Source organism: Ranitomeya variabilis, chromosome 1, assembly GCF_051348905.1.
Source record: "Ranitomeya variabilis isolate aRanVar5 chromosome 1, aRanVar5.hap1, whole genome shotgun sequence".
Classification (NCBI taxonomy): domain Eukaryota; kingdom Metazoa; phylum Chordata; class Amphibia; order Anura; family Dendrobatidae; genus Ranitomeya; species Ranitomeya variabilis.
In genome coordinates, this window is record NC_135232.1 from 510,261,707 (window position 1) to 510,288,979 (window position 27,273).

General features: G+C 43.4%; 1 protein-coding gene across 3 annotated transcripts in view; it reads left to right on the plus strand.

Moving 5' to 3' along the window:
- The window catches only part of B3GNT3 (UDP-GlcNAc:betaGal beta-1,3-N-acetylglucosaminyltransferase 3), a 72,250-nt gene extending 54,450 nt beyond the window's left edge, over window positions 1-17,800 (plus strand). For 2 of the 3 annotated variants that reach the window (XM_077253265.1, XM_077253286.1), the window contains exon 2: window positions 16,493-17,800. In XM_077253265.1, coding sequence (XP_077109380.1) covers window positions 16,502-17,641 — 1,140 coding nt within the window. In that variant the 5' untranslated portion in view covers window positions 16,493-16,501 and the 3' untranslated portion in view covers window positions 17,642-17,800. Of the gene's footprint in view, window positions 1-5,606; window positions 5,816-16,492 lie in introns of those variants that run through there. The other variant, XM_077253276.1, reaches the window with a different exon arrangement.
- Window positions 17,801-27,273: the final 9,473 nt, after the last annotated feature.

Here is a 27,273-nt window from a genome sequence, read left to right on the forward strand (position 1 = left end):
ATATTGGACGTGTGTCAATGTTGTGTAAATGTTCAGTTGTAATTCGATCTGTACCAGTTATTTTCTACAATGATAATATTTCTCATTAATAAACTTTATAATATTTCTCATTAATAAACTTTAGTTTTGGTTGAGTTGACCGTGTCTCCTATCTTTTTCCTCTACAAACCAAGGCTGTCCTAAACTTGCAATATTTGATCTGTATTTAATATCATTTTTTGTAATCCCAAACCAGGAGTGGGTGATAAAAGCCGAGTTGCTAGTTATTATGTTAATATCATAATTTACCTGTAATTGTTCACTCCTTGTTTTGGCTTGCAAATACTGATATACAACACTGGGCACATACTGCTAGTAATGGCAGCCATGTTGCTTTATTGGTAAGCTTGTTGACGTCATTGCGTCATGATTCTCTTCTCCTGTATCCATTGGACACAAACTGAAGAGACAATCACTGTCACACTATCTATACTCATCAAGTCAGGTGTCAGAAATAATGAATTCATGATAAGCATATACAGGCTCATGAATTCACTATTTCTGACACCTGTGCAGGTGAGCATCTATATGTAGTGTGTGACCACCATTGTCCCTCAAGTTGTGTGTAATAGATTATGTGTAAAGAAGAGAAAATGGTGGTTATACAAGGCAGTTCTCTACTCACCAGGTCAGGTGTCATAACTAATGAGTTTTTTGACACCTGACCTGTTCAGTAGAAGTCTGCACTGTATTTCCACAATTTTCTCTTCAGACTGCCACACTAGGCACAGACAAAATGAGATTATGGAGATACATGTAATATTTTTTGGCCCACCTCATATCTGTATACTAAAGACACACAATGCTGCAGTTTTTATTTTTAACTACTGGAGATATGATGTGGCCCAAAAAGTAAGTGTCGCGAAGTTTCTTGGCGCACGGTGTGTGTTGCCGGCGGCGGAAGACACAAGAAACCAAACATAATTGTGGCAAATCAAACTTTTTTTTATTTTGTAAGCAACTCAAAAAATTATTTACTGCGCCGGCTTGGGGTAGAGTGATGTAAACGGGGGGTGTGAATAACAGAGGCCTGGCTAACCGTGGACGACGCAGAGGTGGCAGGAGAAGGGGCAATGAAACTAGAAGGGTCTGGAAGTTTGGGGATGGGGCTTGACACATGAGAGGCTTGAGACGCACTGGAAGGGGGAGGAATGCTAAGAGTCCTTTGTTTTTTTTCTGTTTTTTCTTTTTGGTTTGCCTGGTTGTGGGAGGTCTTGGTGGGCTCATATGGCGTGGTGGCGGGTGACCTGTCAGGGTCCGGCTGCACTGTGTCAGAGTCCATAGTGCTCGTAGATCGTGCAGCCATGCCAGAGTCCATAGTGCTCGTAGAGCGTGCAGCCATGCCAGAGTCCATAGTGCTCGTAGAGCGTGCAGCCATGCCAGAGTCAATAGTGCTCGTAGAGCGTGCAGCCATGCCAGAGTCCATAGTGCTCGTAGAGCGTGCAGCCATGCCAGAGTCCATAGTGCTCGTAGAGCGTGCAGCCATGCCAGAGTCCATAGTGCTTGTAGAGCGTACAGCCATGCCAGAGTCCATAGTGCTTGTAGAGCGTGCAGCCATGCCAGAGTCCATAGTGGTTGTAGAGCGTGCAGCCATGCCAGAGTCCATAGCGCTTGTAGAGCGGAAGGCTATGCCAGGGTCCTGCTGCATCGTGGAGGTGGCGGTATGGAAGACCATGCCAGGGTCTTGCTGCATCGTGGTGGTGGCGGTACGGAAGGCCATGCCAGGGTCCTGCTGCATCGTGGAGGTGGCTGTACGGAAGGCCATGCCAGGGTCCTGCATCGTGGTGGTGGCGGTACGGAAGGCCATGCCAGGGTCCTGCTGCATCATGGTGTCAGTGGAGGAGGTCCAAGCAGGAGCTTGGGCCATCTGCTCTGCTTGGCTGTCCGCTGTGGGCCGTCTGCTCTGCTTGGCTGTCCGCTGTGGGCCGTCTGCTCTGCTTGGCTGTCCGCTTGGCTGTCTGGTGAGAAGTGACCTGCAACTGTCCACACCCTCCCTTTTATCACCTTGATGGTGGGGGGTGGCTTATCAGTGTCTAGACATGTTTTTCTCAATTGAAACGCATGCGTTCAAAAACGCAACCAAACGCATGTGCTAAAAAACACATGCGTTCACATAGACAGCAATGCGTTTTTTGGTCGCAATCCTTGCGCAATCGACTGCATGCATTTCCTGGCGGCAAATAGACGCCTCTAGAAATTACTACATTTTGCATTTCCGCGCCAAGCCGCAGACGACGAGACGACGCATGCGTCGTCAAACGCGGCAAAACGTGAACATAAAAAGCATGCAATTTTATTGTTAAATATAGGAAAACACGACGCTGCGGCAACAAACGCAAATGTGAAACCAGCCTTAACTAGTTAATAGGCGCGGGCGGATCGCGATTTCACCCATGCCTATTGTGGTCACATGTCAGCTGTTCAAAACAGCTGACATGTCCTGGCTGTGATGCAGTCTCACCTCCGGAGACCACATCAAAGCAGGGGTTCTGCCATCGGACATACTATTTCATCCGATGGCAGAAAGGTGCTAAAGACATGCTAACGGATTGTCCCAGATAAGTGGAGAAGGATGATTGGAAGCCTTTCATGTCTGGCTAATTAAAGGGAACCTATCACCCCCAAAATCGATGGTGAGGTAAGCTCACCGGCATCAGGGGCTTATCTACAGCATTCTATAATGCTGTAGATAAGCCCCCGATGTTACCTGAAAGATGTGAAAAAGACATTGGATTACACTCACCCAGGGGCGGTCCCGCTCCGATGGGCGTCTCAGGTCGGGTACAGCGCCTCCCATCTTCATTCCATGACGTCCTCTTCTGATCTTCACGCCGCGGCTCTGGCGCAGGTGTACTTTGTCTGCCCTGTTGAGGGCAGAGCAAAGTACTGCAGTGCGCAGGCGCCGGAAAGGACAGAAAGGGCCTGCGCACTGCAGTACTTTGCTCTGCCCTCATCAGGGCAGACAAAGTACGTCTGCGCCGGAGCCACGGCGTGAAGACCAGAAGAAGACGTCATGGAATGAAGATAGGAGGCGCCGGAGCAGACCTGAGACACCCATCGGACCGGACCGCAGCGGGTCCGCCCCTTGGGTGAGTATAATATAACCTCTTTTTCTCTTTCAGGTAACATCGGGGCTTATCTACAGCATTACAGAATGCTGTAGATAAGCCCCTGATGCCGGTGAGCTTACCTCACCATCGATTTTGGGGGTCACAGGTTCCCTTTAAGAAGGGGGAGGAATGTGACGACTCAACGTTTTTTCTTAATTATGCCAGACGTAAATTGTGTAGGCCCAGAACCATAAACTGTTGACTCTTCTTGTGCGATGAATATTGGCCCCTGATCTTAGAGTACCGCTTATTAAGGTAATGAATATGCGCTCCACGCCTATGGGAGTAGAGACGCGTGCATATTCATTACCTTAATGAGCGGTACCACATGACCGCTCAGCACAGAAGGAGCTGCCGGTGCCGGGACAACGGAGATGCAGGGATGTTCAGCTATGGCACCAGGAGGGTGAAGATTTGTGATTGCAATCATTTTCAGGAAGAAACTGAGTATTATCTGACTGAATTGCAGGGGTGTCAAAACTTTTGGCCACAACTCTATGGTATATGTACATCTATTCTTTTCTAACCTGTCACTCTGTGATTATTGTACACGGCAGATCATTTTCCGGCTTTTAATATATATATATATATATCAACGTCGTAAGTCGAGGACTACCTGTGTGTATGTGTGTGTATATGTATGTATGTACGTGTGTGTGTGTGTATGTATATATATATATATATATATATATATATATATATATATATATATATATATATATATGTATGTATAATGTATATGTGTGTTGACGAACATTTCTTTTGAAAACGATGTGTAAATGACATAGAAAATTGCTGTATGTAAAAGCTCATGTTAAAATCGCATTGCAAACGGATAGCGATCGCACTGCATTCGGATGTAGATCGGAAAATCACATTGTACTCGCATGACACTCGTCCATTTTTTCGGTCCTGATATCAGAACTTTTTTTTACACATATGTTTATGAGCCCTTAAGATGTAACTGCCAATGCACACACATCAAAGAGAGGAGTCCTTTAGAGTTTACACACCGGATCATGCATTGTAAATGAATAACCCACTCATATGGGAATCTATATGCTGTAAGATCTTACGGTATATTGTTTACCTATCCTAAAGACAGATCATCAATATAAAAATACTGTTAATAAAAAAATAAAATCCCTTTAAACCCTTAACGACCAGGAGTACTTCAGTTTTTGCATTTCCGTTCATTGCTCCCCTTCTTCTCAGAGCCATAACTGTTTTGTTTTTTTGTTTTTTTGTCAGTATGGTCATGTGAGGGCTTGCTTTTTGCGAGACAAGTCTTACTTTTGAACAACACCATTGCTTTTACCATATTGTGTACTGGAAAACAAGAAAAAAAATTGAAAAGTACTGTGAAATTTTTTAAAAACGTGCAATTCCACAATTGCTTGGAGGTTTTTTTTTTTTTTAACATTTTCACTAAAAGCTAAAACGAGTTCATTGATACTAAACGTGTGTAGGTTCTTTTTTTTTTTTTTTTTTTTTTATTTAAGTGGTGAAAAAAAAATCCAGTTTGTAAAATAAATTTTAAAAAAGTGCCATTTTCCGAGGCCTGTAGCTTATCTTTTGCGCGCTGATGTTTTTATTGATACCATTTTGGGATAGATACAACCAAAAAAACTTAATTCTGGCTGTTTGATTTTTTTTTTCTCGTTACGCTGTTTATCGATCAGATTAATTCTATTTATATCTTGATATATCATGTGTTTTTGAACGCGGCAATACCAAATATCTGTATTTTTTTATTATTATTTTGAATATGGCAAAAGAGTAGTGAATTGAACTTTTTATATATTTTTTTTTTTTTCTTTTTAAGCACTTTTTTTTTTTTTATAGTAGCTGCTATCATCTGATTGTTGCAGCCCTGCTATGTGTAACAAAAATGCTCAACTGCTATGACCGACGACCACCGCGGCGCTCATACCACTTTGGCAAAAACAACCAGAGTAGTCTCCTGCAGACCGCAGGTTGTGATGCCAACCCATCGGCACCTAGTAATCATGTGACAGGGGTGCCGATGGGTGGAGCTAAGACGCGCATCTGGTTTGCACAAGTTAAATGACGCTGTCGGCGATTGACAGCGGCATTTAATTGGTTAACAGCCGCGGGTGGATCGGATTTCCACACCCAGCTGTTGGGGTCACATGGCATCTGATCAGATCAGCTGTCGTGCTGGAAAGGTGTGGGCTCAGCGCCGGAGCCTGCACCAAAGAGGGGTTAGTGACCTGTGACAAATATACACGTCATAGGTCATTAAGGGTTAATCTCAGATGTCATTAAATGGCTACATGTATATTTGAAAATATTTTCCATACATTACTCACTGTCTTCCATCAAGATTCATATGAAGTGACAGCTGATCCACATCTGAGTCAAATCATTGTTTTGGTTTTCACCTTTACAATATTCATATCACATTTAAACTTAAGCATTGATTTTTTTTTTCAGTATATGCTCTATATTGCAGTGGTCCAGGACATAACTCAACCAGTTCTTCAAGTATTACATAGCTCCTCCTATACAAGGTGTTCTGATATGACTATCCCTGATTATTATCCAAGGGCTACTTGTGAAACCTGTCAGGTTAGGGATTTTCTATTTGTCTCTGGACACTGAAATACATTCTCTACTTTTTCTCTATGGGATAACAGTGATATGTAAGTATGCAAAATTATACACTACTCTATTGTATAGCATGGAACAGAAATGTACAGTATTGTTTGGGCTTCCTTACAGAGGACTTTTTGTGCTTGATTTTTCGTTTAGTGTATGTAACAGTTATGTTTTTCATTTTCTGAATTAGTTCATTTCAAAGAAACAGTTTAGCTGAAAGCTGTGTATAAACAGTATATTTTGGTGTCAGCATCTGTTAGCCAACTTTTTTTTTTTTTTTTTTTACCAGAAAAAGGACTGTACAAAGCTTTCTGCTTTAGGGTATGTGCACATGTTGCGGATTTGCCTCTGGAATTTTTTTGTGTGGATTCTGCATCTCTTGGCAGAAAACGCAGGTGCGGATTTGATGCGTCTTTTATGTGGATTTACTGCGGATTTCATGCGTTTTTACCCCTGCGGATTTCTAGAATGGAATGGGTACAAAAACGCTGCAGATCTGCAGAAATAAATGACATGCTCCTAATTTTAATCCGCAGCGTTTTCCGTGCGGAATTTTCCGCACCATTAGCACAGCATTTTTTTCCATTGATTTACATTGTACCTTAAATCACTGCGGATCTGCAGCATTTCTGCGCGGAAAAAAACGCTGTGGATCCGCAGTAAATCCACAACGTGTGCACATAGCCTTAGGGGTAATTTGTATTCCACTAACATTATTAAATAGCATGGGCTCAACTTATTGCATTTGCACTTTTTTTGTCTAGTTTTTGGTGTTTTTTTTAATACATTTTTTTTCTAAATCATGTTGTTGTCGTTTTTTGTCTTCCAACCACATCCTGAGTCATTTCATACACAAATATTTTGACAGTTTTTCTGCTGTAGTTTAAAATCTATCTTCTACTTAAAATAAACGTTTAACAAAATATACTAACAAGAAAGCTGAACAGATTTAAAATAAAATGCAAAAGCTGACAAAAATGTCTAGTACATGTTATATGTTTACTTCTTATTACAATATATTGAACAAGAGGCACAAGTACATTTAATTTAAATCATTATGCCAAAGCACAGTCAAATACTGTATTAGCGTATGTTGGTAAATGTAAAAGAACAACAATGCAATGATTTGGAAATCTTATAGCTATATTTTATTCACAACAGAACATAGAACACAGATCAGAAGATGAAAGTTCGAGATTTTCCATTTTATTTGAAAATATTCAGTTATTTTGAAATTGACAGCAACACATCTCAAAGTTGGGACATTGTTGGAAAAGTAACTGGTACTAATGAAAATCTGCAGGAGGGTCATTTTTTTGTCACCTGACTGTATTAAAAAAAAACATGTTAGAGGCAGAGCAAAGGGTTAGAGAGTCGCCAATCTGTAAACTGCATCTAAAAATTGTGGAACAATTTCACAGAAATGTTCCTAAGGTCGGGGTCACACTACCATAGAATACGGGTGAGTGCTATGCGAGAAAACATTGCATAGTAATCTGACCAGTGTTAATCTATGGGGTAGCTTACATCAACGTATTTTTTCTCGGGCTTATTTTACATGCGTGTAAAATCGCAACATGCTGCGATTTTATGTGTATATCGGCTGAATCTTGCCATTGCTAGCCTATGGTGCAAGAAAACATTGGACACCACATGGACCAGGCGAGTGCTGTCCGATGTTTACGCAGCGGTGTCCTTTGAAATTCATGTGCGGTGTACAGTAAAATCACACTGATGGGTTAGAATAGAATAGATATATACACATAGAATTGGGGTGCGTGTGTGTGTATGTATGTATGTATGTATATATATATATATATATATATATATATATATATATATATATATATATATATATATATATATATATATATATATATATATATATATACACATATATATAAAAACAGATAATAGATAGGTAGTTCATCTGCCGGATTCTGTAAAATCACTGCAGGAGCCGACAGGATAGAAGAGATGGATTACATACAGTAAATACAATCAGAATAGGTAGAAACCGTATATACTCGAGTATAAGCCGAGATTTTCAGCCCATTTATTTAGGCTGAAAGTGCCCTTCTCAGCTTATGCTTGAGTCATTGTCCCAGGGGGTTGGCGGGGGAGAGGGAGAGGCAGTTGTCCATCATACTCGCCTGCTCCCGGCACGTCTTTGCATGTCCCTTCTTCTCCGGCGCCCGCAGCTCTTCCTGTGTTCAGCGGTCACGTGGTACCGCTCATTACAGTAATGAATATGGACGCGACTCCACTCCCATAGGGGTGGAGCCACATATTCATTACTTTAATGAGCGGTATCAGTGACCGCTGAATACCGGAACAAGCTGCCGGCGTCAGAGACCATCGCGGAGAATCAGGGACCGCGCCGGGAGGGTGAGTATAACGGGGGAGGTGAGCCATGCGATATTCACCTGTCCCCATTGCGCCGCTCCAACTTCTGCGTCCTCTTTCTGTGACGTTCAGGTAGGAGGGCGCGATGACTTGTTTAGTGGCGCAGCGGTGGAACGGGGACAGGTGAATATCACAAGTGCCGGTGTCCCCGCCTGCTCAGGACAAGAGGTGTCATTTTTTTTTTTTTTTTTTTAATCGCACCAGCTGCATATGGGGTAAATGTTTCTATGGAGCATCTTATGGGGCCATAATCAACCTCTATGCAGTATCAGTTGGGGCACATTTTCTATGGAGCATCTTATGGGGCCATAATCAACCTTTGTGCAGCATTGTATGGGTCATATTTTTGTATGAAGCATCTTATGGGGCCATCATAAACTTTATGGAGCATTATATGGGGCGTACTTTGTATGGAGCATCTTATGGGGCCCATCATGAACTTTATGGAGCATTATATAGGGCTCCTGATTCAATATGGATATTAAAAAATATTTAACCCACTGATGTCTCAATTAATTTTACTTTTATTGGTATCTATTTTTATTTTTGAAATTTACCAGTAGCTGCTGCATTTCCCACCCTAGGCTTATACTCGAGTCATTTTCCCAGCTTTTTGTGGCAAAATTAGGGGTCTCGGCTTATACTCGGATCGGCATATACTCGAGTATATACGTTATATGGATGTCAGTTACAAATACAATTAGTACAGTGTTTAATTAATGTACATGTATTTAATTAATAAAAGATTATTTTTTGGAATAAAATAGCCTGGGCTCCCGCGCAAGTTTCAGAATTAGCAGAGGGAAAGCCGACACAGCAGATGTTTATAGCCTGGGAAGAGGGTAATACCCATAGAGCTTCCCAGGCTATTAATATCAGTTCACAACTGTATACTTAGCCTTTACTGGCTATTAAAATTGGGGACCACCCCCCCAAAAAAAATGACGTGGGGTCTCCCTGTAATTAATAACAAGCAAGGGCTATGCAGACAGCTGCGGTCTTATTTTAACCCCTTCATGACCCAGCCTATTTTGACCTTAATGACCTGGCCATTTTTTGCAATTCTGACCAGTGTCCCTTTATGAGGTAATAACTCAGGAACGCTTCAACGGATCCTAGCGATTCTGAGATTGTTTTTTTGTGACATATTGGGCTTCATGTTAGTGGTAAATTTAGGTCGATAATTTCTGCGTTTATTTGTGAAAAAAATGGAAATTTGGCGAAAATTTTGAAAATTTCGCAATTTTTACATTTTTAATTTTTATTCTGTTAAATCAGAGAGTTATGTGACACAAAATAGTTAATAAATAACATTTCCCACATGACTACTTTACATCAGCACAATTTTGGAAACATTTTTTGCTAGGAAGTTCTAAGGGTTAAAATTTGACCAGTGATTTCTCATTTTTACAATAAAATTTACAAAGCCATTTTTTTTAGGGACCACCTCACATTTGAAGTCAGTTTGAGGGTTCTATATGGCTGAAAATACCCAAAAGTGACCCCATTCTAAAAACTAAACCCCTCAAGGTGCTCAAAACCACATTCAAGAAGTTTGTTAACCCTTCAGGTGTTTCACAGCAGCAGAAGCAACATGGAAGGAAAAAATGAACATTTAACTTTTTAGTCACAAAAATGATTTTTAGCAACAATTTTTTATTTTCCCAAGGGTAAAAGGAGAAACTGGACCACGAAAGTTGTTGTCCAATTTGTCCTGAGTATGCTGATACCTCAATATGTGGGGGTAAACCACTGTTTGGGTGCACGGCAGGGCTCGGAAGGGAAGGAGCGCCATTTGACTTTTTGAATGGAAAATTAGCTCCAATCATTAGCCAACACCATGTCACGTTTGGAGAGCCCCTGTGTGCCTAAACATTGTTGCTCCCCCACAAGTGACCCCATTTTGGAAACTAGACCCCCCAAGGAACTTATCTAGATGCATAGTGAGCACTTTAAACCCCCAGGTGCTTCACAGAAGTTTATAACGCAGAGCCGTGAAAATAAAAAATAATTTTTCTTTCCTCAAAAATGATTTTTAGCCCGGAATTTTTTATTTTCCCAAGGGTAACAGGAGAAATTGGACTCCAAATTTTGTTGTCCAGTTTGTCATGAGTACGCTGGTACCCCATATGTGGGGGTAAACCACTGTTTGGGCGCACGGCAGGGCTCGGAAGGGAAGGCACGCCATTTGGCTTTTTGAATGGAAAATTAGCTCCAATCATTAGCAGACACCATGTCGCGTTTGGAGAGCCCGTGTGCCTAAACATTGGAGCTCCCCCACAAGTGACCCCATTTTGGAAACTAGACCCCAAAAGGAACTTATCTAGATGTGTGGTGAGAACTTTGAACCCCCAAGTGCTTCACAGAAGTTTATAACGCAGAGCCATAAAAATAATAATATACGTTTTCTTTCCTCAAAAATAATTTTTTTAGCCCAGAATTTTTTATTTTCCCAAGGGTAACAGGAGAAATTTGTCCCCAAAAGTTGTTGTCCAGTTTCTCCTGAGTACGCTGATACCCCATATGTGGGGGTAAATCACTGTTTGGGCACATGCTGGGGTTCGAAAGTGAAGTAGTGATGTTTTGAAATGCAGACTTTGATGGAATGCTCTGCGGGCGTCACATTGCGTTTGCAGAGCCCTTGATGTGCCTAAACAGTAGAAACCCCCCACAAGTGACCCCCAAGTGCTTCATAGAAGTTTATAACGCAGAGCCGTGAAAATAAAAAATCATTTTTCTTTCCTCAAAAATAATTTTTTAGCCCGCAATTTTTTATTTTCCCAAGGGTTACAGGAAAAATTTGACCGCAAAAGTTGTTGTCCAGTTTCTCCTGAGTACGCTGGTACCCCATATGTGGGGGTAAACCACTGTTTGGGCGCACGTTGGGGCTCGGAAGGGAGGGAGCACCATTTGACTTTTTCAACGCAAGATTGGCTGGAATCAATGGTGGCGCCATGTCGCGTTTGGAGACCCCTGATGTGCCTAAACAGTGGAAACCCCTCAATTCTAACTCCAACACTAACCCCAACCCTAACCGCAACACACCCCTAACCCTAGTCTTAACTCTAATTCCAACCCTAACCCTAAGGCTATGTGCCCACGTTGCGGATTTGTGTGTAGATTTTTCCGCACCGTTTTTGAAAAATCTGCAGGTAAAACGCACTGCGCTTTACCTGCGGATTTACCGCGGATTTCCAGTGTTTTTTGTCTGGATTTCACCTGCGGATTCCTATTATGGAGCAGGTGTAAAACGCTGCGGAATCCGCACAAAGAATAGACATGCTGCGGAAAATACAACGCAGCGTTTCCGTGCTGTATTTTCCGCACCATGGGCACAGCGGATTTGGTTTTCCATAGGTTTACATGGTACTGTAAACGTGATGGAAAACTGCTATGAAACCGCAGCGACCAATCCGCTGCGGATCCACAGCCAAATCCGCACCGTGTGCACATAGCCTAGTTCTAACCCTAATGCCAAACCTAGCCCTAATTCTAGCCCTAAGTGCAACCCTATCCCTAAGTGCAACCCTATCCCTAAGTGCAACCCTATCCCTAAGTGCAACCCTAACCCTAAGTGCAACCCTAACCCTACCCCTAACCCTAATGGAAAAACAAAAATAAATATATTTTCTGTATTTTATTATTGTCCCTACCTATGGGGGTGATAAAGGGGGGGTTTATTTACTTTTTTTTATTTTGATCGCTGTGATAGAACCTATCATAGCGATCAAAATGTACAGGGAATGAATCTGCCGGTCGGCAGATTTGGCGGGTGCACTGCGCATGCGCCTGCCATTTTCCAAGATGGCGGCACCCATGCGAGAAGACCGAGGCCAGGAGGGACACCGGGAGGGACACCGGGACTAGGTAAGTATGGAGGGTGTGATCGGACAGCGGGGGAGGGTCGGAGGGGAGAGGAAGGTGCTTAGGACAGGACGGAGGGGTAGGGAACAGTGATGGCGGCTGCAGATTGCCGATCAGTCGGTGGGGGGCCAGATCGAGGTCTCCAGCCATGGCCGATGCTATTGCAGCATCGGCCATCGCTGGATTGTAATATTTCACCAATTTTCATAGGTGAAATATTACAGATTGCTCTGATTGGCTGTTTCACCTTCAACAGCCAATCAGAGCGATCGTAGCCACGGGGGGGGCGAAGCCACCCCCCCGGACTGAAGTACCACTCCCCCTGTCCCTGCGGGTCAGGTGAAATTGGAGTTAACCCTTTCACCCGGCCTGCAGGGATGCGATCATTCTGTGACACAGCATATGCGTCACAGGTCGGATTGGCACCGACTTTCATGACGCATACGCTGTGTCACAGGTTGGGAAGGGGTTAATAGCCTAAGAAGGGGCCATGGATACTGCCACCCCCCAGCTAAAAACATCAGCTCTGTCACCCCAGAAAAGACGCATCTCTAAGATGCGCCAATTCTGGCACTTAGCCTTGCTCTTCTGTTATGACCCCAGTGGACAGGGTCTCAGAGGAACGTGTAAGTCTGCGAGATACAAAAATCCAGCTCATAGGGCTGTGGTAACTGGGTTGACCAAATAGCTACTCCTAACGCCAACACTAGAAGTAGCCGGGGATCATGCCTACGGTGATCGCTAGATGACTCGCGCCAGCCGGAGAATCTAACTACCCCTAGGAGAAGAAAACAAAGACCTCTCTTGCCTCCAGAGAAAGGGACCCCAAAGCAAGATACAAGCCCCCCACAAATAATAACGGTGAGGTAAGAGGAAATGACAAACACAGAAATGAACCAGGTTCAGCAAAGAGAGGCCAGCTTACTAATAGCAGAATAAAGCAAGATAACTTATCTGGTCAACAAAAACCCTATAAAAATCCACGCTGGAGATTCAAGAACCCCCGAACCGTCTAACGGTCCGGGGGGAGAACACCAGCCCCCTAGAGCTTCCAGCAAAGGTCAGGATACAGATAGGAACAAGCTGGACAAAAATACAAAACAAAACCAAAGCAAAAAGCAAGGAAGCAGACTTAGCTTGAAATACAGGAACCAGGATCAAAGGACAAGAGCACAACAGATTAGCTCTGAATTCAACGATGCCAGGCATAGAACTGAAGGTCCAGAGAGCTTATATAGCAACGCCCCTGAACTAACGGCCCAGGTGAGCATATAGGAGAAGACAGAAGCTCCAGTGTCAAATCACTAATGACCACTAGAGGGAGCAAAACGCAAATTCACAACACTCTTCCCATTTGCCCTGTAGCGGTGGCAAGTGGGGCAATAGCTGGGGGTTGATGTATCCTTTGTATTGTCTGGTGACATCAAGCCCCGAGGCTAGTAATGGAGAGCCGTCAATAAGACGCCACCCTTACTAACCTTATAGTCACATTGTAAGAAAACGCAGACACCCCCAAAAAAGTCCTTTAATTGAAAGAAAGACACACACTCCTTTAATAATCTCAATTAAACCATACTTACGAACTCGCCTAATTCCACCGAAGCCCTAGATCTCCTGTAATAAAAGTAAAATAAAAAAACAACAATACACCATACCTGTCTGTCGTTCTGTCACATGCCGTAATCCATGTCTGGGGGATAAACAGTTTTCAACCTGGACGGTGCCAAGATGCGACCGTCCCGGCTGAAAACCACTGGTGAGTGAGCTGCTGGAGTGCAGCTTTAGTGACTAGCGGTGACGCTCCCACCCGGCCTGAACTATGGGGACTTCTGGACCATGGAAAACCGCAGTTCAAGCTCAGTTTCTTCACAGCAGATCACCGTGAGAATTGTTGCTGATATTAATAGCCTGGGAAGCTCCATGGGTATTACCCCCTTCCCAGGCTATAAATACCTGCCCCCAGTTGCTGGCTTTTCCTCTGCTGGTTACGAAAATTGCGCAGGAGCCCACACCATTTTTTTCCAAGAAATAATCTTTTATTAAATACATGTACAGTAATTTTTACACACACTGTACTAATTGTATTTGTCACGACATCAATATATCTACCTGTTCTATTTGCATTTACTGTATGCAATCCATCTGTTCAATCCTGTCGGCTCCTGCAGTGATTTTACAGAGCCCGACAGATTAATTTCTTCTATCTATCTCTATGCAATATATATATATATATATATATATATATATATATATATATATATATATATATATATATATATATAATATCTACCGTATATACTCGAGTATAAGCCGACCAGGGTATAAGCCCAGGCACCTAATTTTGCCACGGAAAACTGGGTGAGCTTATTGACTCGAGTATAAGCTGGTTATGTATTGTCCCCCTCATCCCTGTCCTGCTATGTGTGACTCCCCCATCTTGTCTTGCTCTGTGTGGCTCGCCCTGTCCTGTCCTGCTCTGTGTGGCTCCCCCGGTCCCCTCATATGCATGGCTCCCCCATCCCATCTTGTATGCATTGCTCGGCTTCCCCGTCCCTTTCTTGTATGCATAGTTCCCCCCTTCCCATCTTGTATGCATGGCTTGGCTTCCCCGTCCCATCCTTGTATGCATGGCTGAGCTCCCCCATCCCATCCTTGTATGCATGGCCAGGGCTCCTCCCGTCCCATCCTTGTATGCATGACTGGGCTCCCCCATCCCATCCTTGTATGCATAACTCCCCCGTCCCATCTTATATGCATGGCTCAGCTCCCCCGTCCAATTCTTGTATGCACGGCTCCCGCCGTTCCATCCTTGTATGCATAACCCCCCATCCCATCTTGTATGCATGGCTCGGCTCCCCCATCCCATTCTTGTATGCATGGCTGTGCTCCCTCGTCCCATCTAGTATGCATCGCTGTGCTACCCCCCGTCCTTCCCTGTCATACTCGCCCTCCTGGTGCCGTCGCTGTACGTCCCTGCATCTCCATTGTCCCGATAGCAGCTTTTCCTGTGCTGAGCAGTCGCGTGCTAAGGTAATGATTAAGGTGCTCATTAAGGTAATGAGTATGCACTCCCCGCCTATGGGAGTGCAGACGCGTGCATATTGATTAACTTAATGAGTGGTACCATTTCTTTTGAAAACGATGTGTAAATGGCAGAGAATTGATGTATGTAAAAGCTCATGTTAAAATCGCATAGCAATCGCACTGCATTCGGATGTAAATCGGATGCTAGGTGTGCGAAATCAGATTGCACTCGCATGACATTCGCATTACACTCCTGCGACTCTCGGCAGGTAGACTCGGATCTATTTTTCATACGGTAAGTGTGACTCTGGCATAAAAGTAAATTTGCAAAGACTTTGAATATCCAACCATGTACAGAATATATGATCATCAAATGTTCCAGATACTGGAGAAATTCATGTCGACAGGGGTCAATTCCTTCAGTTAAGATTACTTGCTCCTGATCTATGGGCCCTTAGTCAGCACTGCTTCAAAGGGGTTCTCCCAGCATGAAAATAATGGTGCCCCTCATAGAATTCAAACTGTAGACTGTCTTAGTTACGTGTCAGGCTGGGCTGAAGACATACAGCTCCCGAGAACTGCGTCTCATCTGACAAGCTGTGTCACACATACCTCAGTCAGTGGCCAGGAGCACAGCTATGATATGTGAATAAATATTTCTCTTTCTCACTGAAAACAAAGGGGGTTATCTCCTGCTTCATCATCCTCCAATGTTTTTGTTTTTCAGTTAGGTGCAGTCAGTCTCCTGTTATAAAGCAGTTAGACCAACAGAGGAGTCTGAAGCTCAATATCTCCTCTCTGTGCACAATGTGGATTAAAACATATTTCTTCACACATTTCTGCCATCCTCATGGCCACCAAAGAGGTATGTGTGATACAGCTCCTGTCAGTGGAGACGCACATCTCGAGAGCTGTATGTCTTTAGTCTGCATCTGGTCCTCAAATGTGACTAGGACAGGCTCTAGTTTGAATTATATCACGGACTCCATTTTATCTCATACTTGGAGAAACCGTTTTAAAAGCAGGCAACTTTTTAAAAATATGTTGCTGTCATCAATCTAAAGGAGTGACTTTGTTTTATCAAATGAAATGGAAAAATGTCTAACTTTCACCTTCTGTTCTGTATTCTATGCTCTGATGTGAATAAAATATCAATGAGATTTCCAAATCATTGCTATTTTGTTTTCTTTACATTTTACACGGCGTCCCAGCTTTTTTTGGAATTGGGGTTGTATGAAATAGACTGACATTTGTAACAAACTTCATTTGAAGGCCCTTTACATTTTTGCACATTGTCCATCAATGTATAATGGCAGTTATATTCAAATTATTTGTGAAGGTTTTCCACCAATCCTTTTATCAAGTAATGAATGGCATTGTCCAATAGCTTGACTTGTGTTTTTTCTTTTTTTTTTTTGTACTTGCAGAGAGTCACTATGAGGCTATCTTTTGTCAAATTAGAAGGCATTCTCCTGTTAACTGTTGGTTTTGTTGGACTTCTATTTATCATGCGTGGAGGTGGAGATGAATCAACCACATTAGACAAAGAGGTGCAGAAGATTGCTTTTCCAATGGACCTTACTTCAGTTAAACAAAATCTTGAGTGGCTCCCTGGATGCCAGGAGAACAAATCGATGCAAAGTATTGAGGGGTTTTTAAATCTACCACAATATATTAAGGATTTCTTGCTATATAGACATTGCAGGAGTTTTCCACAAATCCATAACTCTCAAAAAAAATGTGGAAGCGCAGCAGAATCTAATAACGTCTTCCTTCTGCTTGCTATAAAATCATCACCAGGTAACTACGAAAGGAGAGCCATCATTCGTCAAACATGGGGGAAGGAAACCAGTTATGAAGGTGCTCACTTGAAAAGGATTTTTCTCTCTGGAACCTCAAATAATTATCAAGAGGACAGGCATTTAAGACAGCTTCTTAAAATTGAAAGTGAAACATATGGAGATATCCTACAGTGGGACTTTCATGACACATTTTTTAATCTGACTCTAAAGCAGTTCCTATTTCATATGTGGCTAGAGGAATACTGTCCAGGTGCAAACTTCATTTTTAATGGAGATGATGATGTATTTGTGAACACTTTTAATGTAATAACCTACCTACATAGTCATGAAGCAGATAAACACCTTTTTGTGGGACAGCTAATAGCTAATGTTGGACCTATTCGTGAAGCTGGAAGCAAGTATTATGTACCTGAACAAGTTACCACATCTAACTCGTATCCAATGTACTGTGGAGGTGGAGGAATTCTCATGTCCAAATATACTGCTCATGTCATAAACGATAAATCTCAGGACATCCAGCTATTCCCTATTGATGATGTTTATCTAGGCATGTGTCTGGCAAAGGCTGGCCTTGTCCCAGCCTCTCACATGGGCATGAGGACAGCCGGGGTGCATGTACCTTCTGCTAAACTGGATTCATTCAATCCTTGTTATTATAGAGAACTTTTATTGGTACATCGTTTTATACCATATCAAATGTTAGTCATGTGGAAAGCAATTCAAGATCCTCAACTTGACTGTGGTCAGAAATTGTCTATTTATTTAGGCACATAATAGGAATTGTCGTTGGTAAAACAGCCAATTAATAACGTTACTTAGCTTATGTTGTATAGTTTTCTCAATGGAGAAACTGATGTAAAAGCTGTATTTATGTCATGTGCTAATTTATTTTTTTCCCATCAAAAATATAATTTAACAAAACTTAACACTTAATCTTAATTTATGTATTTATTGCCCTTTATTGGCCATGAGTCAAAATAATCTTACATCTGCCAATTTTACATTAAACCACGTAAATATCGTGGTAGGCAGCATTTCTATGTAGTGCCGCTACAATTATTTAATTGGATGATTATTCTGCCTTAAACTATGCAACTTCATTAGTTGAGCTGAACTAAAGCACTCTAAAACACTCATTGAACAGCTCATTTCTAATCAAAGTTAATCCCATAATGGCCACAGAACATGTGCGACAGCTGTCTTCTACATCTATATGGAACAGACTTAAGGTACCTTCCACGAAGCGACGCTGCAGCGATAGCGACAACGATGCCGATCGCTGCAGCGTCGCTGTTTGATCGCTGGGGAGCTGTCACACAGACCGCTCTCCAGCGACCAACGATGCCGAAGTCCCCGGGTAACCAGGGTAAACATCGGGTTGCTAAGCGCAGGGCCGCGCTTAGTAACCCGATGTTTACCCTGGTTACCAGCGTAAAAGTAAAAAAAAAAAACAGTACATGCTCACCTGCGCGTCCCCCGGCGTCTGCTTCCTGACACTGACTGAGCTCCGGCCCTAACAGCACAGCGGTGACGTCACCGCTGTGCTTTCACTTTAGGGCCGGCGCTCAGTAAGTGTCAGGAAGCAGACGCTGGGGGACGCGCAGGTGAGTATGTACTGTTTGTTTTTTTTTCCTTTTACGCTGGTAACCAGGGTAAACATCGGGTTACTAAGCGCGGCCCTGCGCTTGGTAACCCGATGTTTACCCTGGTTACCAGTGTAAAACATCGCTGGTATCGTTGCTTTTGCTTTCAAACACAACGATACACGGCGATCGGACGACCAAATAAAGTTCTGGACTTTATTCAGCGACCAGCGACATCACAGCAGGATCCTGATCGCTGCTGCGTGTCAAACTAAATGATATCGCTAGCGAGGACGCTGCAACGTCACGGATCGCTAGCGATATCGTTACAAAGTCGTTTCGTGTGAAGGTACCTTTAGGAACTGAGCCCACTGTATTAGGGCTCTTTCACACATACTTATATTTCTGGTAATGGAAATGCCAGTACCAGAGCTATCCGTGTGTTACATACAGTGGGTACAGAAAGTATTCCGACCCCTTTAAATGTTTCACTCTTTTGTTTAATTTCAGCCATTTGGTAAATACAAAAAGTTCATCTTGACTGAAAAAAAACAAATGTAGAAATGTTTGCAAATTTAAAAAAATAAATAAACTGAAATATCACATAGTAATAAGTATTCAGACTTTTTCACATCCCCGTTCGCACACCCAGCAGCCGCCGAACTTTGATAAGTGACGTGGTTCACTTATCAGAGCTAGGGCCTGCTATTTTAGACTTTTCTTTCACAGGTATTTTTTTTTCCCTATTTGCTTTTTTTCCTTTAGCTTTTTCTTTTCAGAGTAGTTTGCACCAAGCACTATTCCCCCCACACTTACACATAGTTACCAATAAAGTACACCCAAGCACCATACTTACAAAAAAAGTCCCGTTCGTCCCAACAGCGCTATTCAGCGGAGGAGGCATAGTCTTTCCTTGCCTCTGACACAGATAGCGAGGGAGAGGATCCCACTTTTCTTTATTTTTCTGATTCTTCCTCATCCTATTCCCACTCCTTATCTTCCTCCTCCAGCCCTGCGGAACTGCCACAAAGACGCCGCAGGACAGAAGATGAGGCAGCGCCCATCATTGATGAAGATGATGAAGCGCACACCATTGCCGATGACGAACCAGTGCACCCCACTGCGGACCCCATATGGACCTCGCCACCCGAAAATTACGAGCCACTGATTCCTGATTTTGTGTCAGAATCAGGAATCAAGTTTGACACCACCGGCCTCACAGAACTAGACTTTTTCAAAGTCTTTTTCTCTGAGGCTTTTGTTAACCTCCTGGTGGAGCAAACTAACTTGTATGCTCGGCAATTTTTGGACCCAAACTCGGGTTCATCATATTCTAACTGGTCTCCTGTAGACGCAGTTGAAATGATATATTCACAACAATAGGTGGATATAAAACAAACCACAACTGAGTATAATCCTAAAAGGTTAATTTTATTACAAGAAATCAAGAGCAATAAATAACAAAAACAATAAAATAAGAACCACTAGAAACCAATGTACAGGACACAAAATGACCAGCACACCTAGTCAATAATGATGATTGAAATATAAGTAGTTAATCAATGCCCTATAAAGTGCATAGAAAAGCAGGCTAGACGAACTGTCTGTGTAACTGTTTTGTAGCTAGAAGATTACATAATTAATAGAATGCAAGGTGCATGGTGCATAAAAGGCCTAAAAAGACCATAAGAGTGCGAAAAACAAGCTAGGAATCAAGGCATGATATACTTACTAAATAGAAGAAAACTGGGTGCTGGTAACAAATTGGTCCCTGCCGCCCCCCAACGCACGTTTCGTCGAGACTTCCTCAGGAGGCGTGCATTGGAGGGGGAGTTCCAACTATTTAAACAAAATCTGGCCAATAGAAATAAAGAAATCCTAATTACAAGCAGCAAATCAGTCCATGCCAAAGACGCACAGCTGCACTAACGCCCAGTGATGTCCGGTATTGATGGCGCATGCGCCGCCGCCACGGCAACCAAAGGGTCATCGCAGGAGCGGCCGTGGAGTGCAAACATCCAGAGCCGTCATGTAGACGGAATCTGCATGCCGCATGCCGCCCACACAATGATCCGGCGCCACAGAAGCGGCGCATGCGCACACCAGGCACACAAGGACTTTGCCGGAAAAACAGTAATTGGCTCAAGATGAATATGTGCAGACACTATAAAGTGACAGCGTGCAAATAATGAAGAATGCCATAAAACAAACATAGACATATACCGACATATTATCTTTTTACAGGTGAACATAGACAAATGTGCGGACATTACATAATAGTATAGCAAATCCATATAACTATGTGCAATCATGTGACAATAGTGCGAGCCAAATGTCATATAAACAAGTAAAGTAATACGGCTATTTATAAACATGAAAAAACGTGAAAATGTACAAATCTAAAAAGAGAACACATCCCTATGTATATTAAGCACAAATATATATATGTGCTTAGCAGCTGTGACAAATATATACACAAAACAATGATACAATAGAGACATTGAGTTACATTAGGACAATAGTGCGATGGCGAATGAAGTGAAGGAGTCCAAAAGAGTTTCTTTCCGGCGTTAATAACACATTAATCTCCAAGAAGACCAATAGAAATTCAATACACAGGGCAGGATATGCGTGACATAAACCTGAAGGCCAGAACTATAACATTAAAAAGAAAAAATGAACATAAAATAGCATGAACACACAATAAATACAATAAATGTAAAAAATAAAACCCCCACCCCCATAAAAAACGTGTAAGATGTCATCATAAGAAAGAACCGAAACCAAACCCCTCATTCAGGCCACCCGGGGTAACTGTATTAAGTCGATAGATCCAGCGGCTCTCTGCCCTAGCCAGGGCTCTGAATAAATCACCACCCCGTGGACCCAAGGATATCTGATCAATGGCCTTAATTTTAAGTTTGTTGGCATTACATTCATGATGCAAGAAAAAATGGCGAGGCAGAGTTTTTAATAAACTCACATCTTTAGACGTTTTGGCCTTCTCTATATCACGCATATGTTCTCTTGTCCTAATCTTAAGCTCACAGGTAGTCATCCCGATATACACCTTGTTACATGGACACTGTGCATGATAGATTACCCCCTTGGAAGCACATGTAAGTCTGTGACGAATTTTAAAACAACGACCACCCTGGGGGTTAGAAAAGTTTTTGCTTTTAACATGGTTCTGACAGCCCTTACAAAACGTACATGGAAAAAAGCCATGTACAGAATCACTTGCTCCTTTCGTTTTTTCTTTATTTGGAGAATAATGGCTTCGAACTAATAAGTCACGAAGATTGTCAGATCTCTTGGCCGTAATTGATGGTCTATCAGGCAGAATGGTATTCAAAATAGGGTCAGATCGCAAAATTCCCCAATGTTTGGTGACAATTCCAACAAACTCCTTCCATTGACTGTTAAATGGAGTGATAAGTCTCACCTGTGTGTCTTCGTTAGCTTTAGATGAAGTCTAATACAAGAGATCATTGCGAGGTGTTGAGCACGCTCTTTTATAGCCCCGACGAATTTGTCGATGGCTATAGCCACGTTCTCTGAAGCGACAATAAAGATCACGAGCCTGATTTTGAAACTTTTCCTTGCTAGAACAGATACGTTTCATACGCAGATGTTGTCCAATTGGGATACCATTAATGGTGGACTGGCGGTGTGAAGAGCTCGCATGTAGCAAGGTGTTAGTAGCAGTCGGTTTCCGATATACATTAGCTTCTATCAGTCCCTGCGGAGAGTGTTGTGAACTCCGTTTTCAGGCTCCCTCTTGTGGTCACAGATAGTATTGTGTGACTTTGGTTTTTTGGCTCCCCCTGGTGGTTTGGTTTATTATCCTGCGGGTCTGCTGGATCAGCTGCCTCGTTATTCACCAGGGAGGCTCCTATTTAGCTCTGCTTCACTTCCACTTGTTGCCGGCTGTCAATGTATTCAGTGCTATTCTGATTACTCCTGATTATCTCGTTTTCTGCCTCTTCAGGATAAGCTAAGTTCTGTTTGAATATTTTTTGCTCATCTGCCTGCAATATGATTTCTGTGTATGATGAGTCTAGTCCAGCTTGCTAACGTGATTTCTTTTTGCTGGTAAACTCTGGGGTACGGAGTTGCTTCCCCCGCACCGTTAGTTGGTGCGGGGGCTCGAGCAATCTCTGCGTGGATATTTTGAATAGGGTTTTATATTGACCGCACAGTTTCCTTCCTATTTTCTGCTATCTAGTATTAGCGGGCCTCATTTGCTAAATCTGATTTCATCTCTGCGTTTGTGCTTTCCCCTTAACTCACCGTTAATATTTGTGGGGGGCTATTCTATATCTTTGGGGTCATTCCACTGAGGCAAGTGAGGACTTACTTTCCCTCCAGGAATAGTCAGTTTCTCAGGCCGTGACGAGACGTCTAGGATTTTTAGGTAACGTTCCACGGCTGCCTATAGTTGTTTGCGGATAGGATCAGGTTGTGGTCAATCTAGTTACCACTTCCCCAGAGCTAGTAGTCTGTTCAGTTACTTAGCTAGTCCGACCTGCGATCCTTGCCACTAGGATCATAACAGGAGAGACACTGACATCCAGATCCAAAAAATTAACCTGTCGACCATGTGTAAAGGTAAGTTTAATATTCAAACTGTTTGCATTGAGCTCAGCCATAAAGCTATTAAGTTGATCAACTGTACCCTCCCATATAAAAAACACATAGTCGATGTATCGGATCCAGTGGTGCACCTGGTCGATGTGCACCACTAGATTGGTGAGAAAGAGGTCCCTCTCCCAGGCACCCAAAAATAGGTTAGCGTAGGATGGGGCACAGGCGGCCCCCATGGTGGTCCCCTGAAGCTGGAGATATATTTGTTTTGAAAAAATAAAGCAATTATGAGTGAGAATAAATTAAAGGAGCTGTAAAATAAAATCAGCCAAGGGTTTTACTACATCTGCAGCCTCAAGGAACCAGGAGACCGCCCTGAGCCTGTCCTGATGTCTTATAAACAGACAGGCCCCAAAACTGTTGACCGATAAAGCCTGCTATAAAAAACTATACTACAACCCCCTTAATGAATTTAAACAGGACCTTGAGATAATTGTCACACATGCATTTGAAACAGGGGTTATCCCAAAAAAACTTTTGGATACAGTGGTCCTTCTTAAACCTAGGATGCCTACCCTGTATCTTATCCCCAAAATTCACAAAGACCCTACTAACCCCCCAAGGAGACCAATCGTCTCAGGGAATGAGGGAATTTGTGAATTAGCCTGTAAAATCATCGATTTTTATCTTAAGCGTCTGGTCAATACTCTTCCGTCATTTATTCAGGACACTTCGGTGGCCCTGCGTAGTTTTGATGGTCTCTTTGTTCATGAAAACATGGTTCTTGTGACGGCTGACATAGAGAGCCTATATATATCTATCAGACATCAGGACGGGCTCAGGGCGGTCTCCTGGTTCCTTGAGGCTGGAGATGTAGAAAAACCCTTGGCTGATTTTATTTTACAGCTCCTTCAATTTATTCTCACTCATAATTGCTTTATTTTTTCAAAACAAATATATCTCCAGCTTCAGGGGACCGCCATGGGGGCCGCCTGTGCCCCGTCCTACGCTAACCTATTTTTGGGTGCCTGGGAGAGGGACATCTTTCTCACCAATCCAGTGGTGCACATTGACCAGGTGCACCACTGGATCCGATACATCGACGATGTGTTTTTTATATGGGAGGGTACAGTTGTGTTATGACCCTAGTGGCAAGGATCGCAGGTCAGACTAGCTAAGTAACTGAACAGACTACTAGCTCTGGGGAAGTGGTAACTAGATTGACCGCAACCTGATCCTATCCGCAAACAACTATAGGCAGCCGTGGAACGTTACCTAAAAATCCTAGACGTCTCGTCGGCCTGAGAAACTGACTATTCCTGGAGGGAAAGTAAGTCCTCACTTGCCTCAGTGGAATGACCCCAAAGATATAGAATAGCCCCCCACAAATATTAACGGTGAGTTAAGGGGAAAGCGCAAATGCAGAGATGAAATCAGATTTAGCAAATGAGGCCCGCTAATACTAGATAGCAGAAAATAGGAAGGAAACTGTGCGGTCAATATAAAACCCTATTCAAAATATCCACGCAGAGATTGCTCGAGCCCCCGCACCAACTAACGGTGCGGGGGAAGCAACTCCGTACCCCAGAGCTTACCAGCAAAAAGAAATTACATGTTAGCAAGCTGGACTAGACTCATCATACACAGAAATCATATTGCAGGCAGATGAGCAAAAAATATTCAAACAGAACTTAGCTTATCCTGAAGAGGCAGAAAACGAGATAATCAGGAGTAATCAGAATAGCACTGAATATATTGACAGCCGGCAACAAGTGGAAGTGAAGCAGAGCTAAATAGGAGCCTCCCTGGTGAATAACGAGGCAGCTGATCCAGCAGACCCGCAGGATAATAAACCAAACCACCAGGGGGAGCCAAAAAACCACCAAAGTCACACAATACCATCTGTGACCACAAGAGGGAGCCTGAAAACGGAGTTCACAACAGTACCCCCCCCCCTTGAGGAGGGGTCACCGAACCCTCATCAAAACCCCCAGGGCGATCAGGGTGAGCCACATGGAAGGCACGAACCAAATCGGCCGCATGAACATCAGAGGCGACAACCCAGGAATTATCCTCCTGACCATAGCCTTTCCACTTAACCAAATACTGAAGCCTCCATCTAGAAATGCGAGAATCCAAGATCTTCAACACGTATTCCAATTCTCCCTCAACCAGCACAGGGGCAGGAGGCTCAACCGAAGGAACCACAGGCACCACATACCTCCGCAACAACGACCGATGGAACACATTATGAATAGCAAACGATGCCGGGAGGTCCAAACGAAATGACACAGGGTTAAGGACTTCCAAAATCTTATAAGGACCGATAAACCGAGGCTTAAACTTAGGAGAGGAGACCTTCATAGGAACAAAGCGAGAAGACAACCACACCAAATCCCCAATTCGAAGTCGGGGACCCACACAGCGACGGCGGTTGACAAAGCACTGAGCCTTCTCTTGGGACAGCTTCAAATTGTCCACCACATGATTCCAAATCTGATGCAACCTATCCACCACAACATCCACTCCAGGACAGTCAGAAGACTCCACCTGACCCGAGGAAAAACGAGGATGAAACCCTGAATTACAAAAAAAAGGCGAAACCAAAGTAGCAGAACTAGCCCGATTATTAAGGGCAAACTCGGCCAATGGCAAAAAAGTCACCCAGTTGTCCTGATCAGCAGAAACAAAAGATCTTAAATAGGTTTCCAAAGTCTGATTAGTGCGCTCAGTTTGGCCATTCGTCTGAGGATGGAAGGCCGACGAAAAAGACAAATTAATGCCCATCTTAGCACAAAAGGTCCGCCAAAATCTAGACACAAACTGGGATCCTCTGTCGGAAACAATATTTTCAGGGATCCCGTGCAAACGAACCACATTTTGAAAAAACAGAGGAACCAACTCGGAGGAGGAAGGCAACGTAGGCAAGGGCACCAAATTGACCATTTTAGAAAAACGATCACACACCACCCAAATGATCGACATTCTCTGAGAGACAGGGAGATCTGAAATAAAATCCATGGAAATGTGCGTCCAAGGCCTCTTCGGGACAGGCAAAGGCAACAACAAGCCACTGGCACGAGAACAGCAAGGCTTAGCCCGAGCACAAATTCCACAAGACTGCACAAAGGAACGCACATCCCGCGACAAGGAAGGCCACCAGAAGGACCTAGCCACCAAATCTCTGGTACCAAAAATCCCAGGATGGCCTGCCAACACCGAAGAATGAACCTCGGAAATAGCTCTGCTGGTCCATCTATCCGGGACAAACAGTCTTTCTGGTGGACAACGGTCAGGTCTATCTGCCTGAAACTCCTGCAGCACTCGTCGCAAATCTGGGGAGATGGCAGACAAAATCACCCCTTCTCTGAGGATACCAGCTGGCTCTGAATCACCAGGAGAGTCAGGCACAAAACTCCTAGAAAGAGCATCAGCCTTCACATTCTTCGAACCAGGCAGGTATGAGACCACGAAATCAAAACGAGAGAAAAACAACGACCAACGAGCCTGTCTAGGATTCAGCCGCTTGGCCGACTCGAGATAAATCAAATTCTTGTGATCAGTCAAGACCACCACACGATGCTTAGCTCCCTCGAGCCAATGTCGCCACTCCTCAAATGCCCACTTCATAGCCAACAACTCCCGATTACCAACATCATAATTCCGCTCGGCAGGCGAAAACTTTCTTGAAAAGAAAGCACATGGCTTCATCACAGAGCCATCAGAGCTTCTCTGCGACAAAACAGCCCCCGCTCCAATCTCAGAAGCATCAACCTCGACCTGGAAAGGAAGGGAGACGTCTGGCTGACATAAGACCGGAGCCGAAGAAAACCGGCGCTTCAGCTCCCGAAAGGCCTCCACAGCCGCAGGAGACCAATTAGTAACATCAGAACCCTTCTTGGTCAAATCCGTCAATGGCTTAACAACACCAGAAAAATTAGCGATGAAGCGACGGTAAAAATTAGCAAAACCCAAGAACTTCTGAAGACTCTTAACAGATGTAGGCTGAGTCCAGTCATGAGTAGCCTGAACCTTGACTGGGTCCATCTCAATAGCAGAAGGAGAAAAAATGAAACCCAAAAAAGAGACCTTCTGGACTCCAAAAATACATTTTGAGCCCTTCACAAATAAAGCATTGGCACGCAGGACCTGAAACACCATCCTGACCTGCTTAACATGGGACTTCCAATCATCCGAAAAAACCAGAATATCATCCAGATACACAATCATAAATTT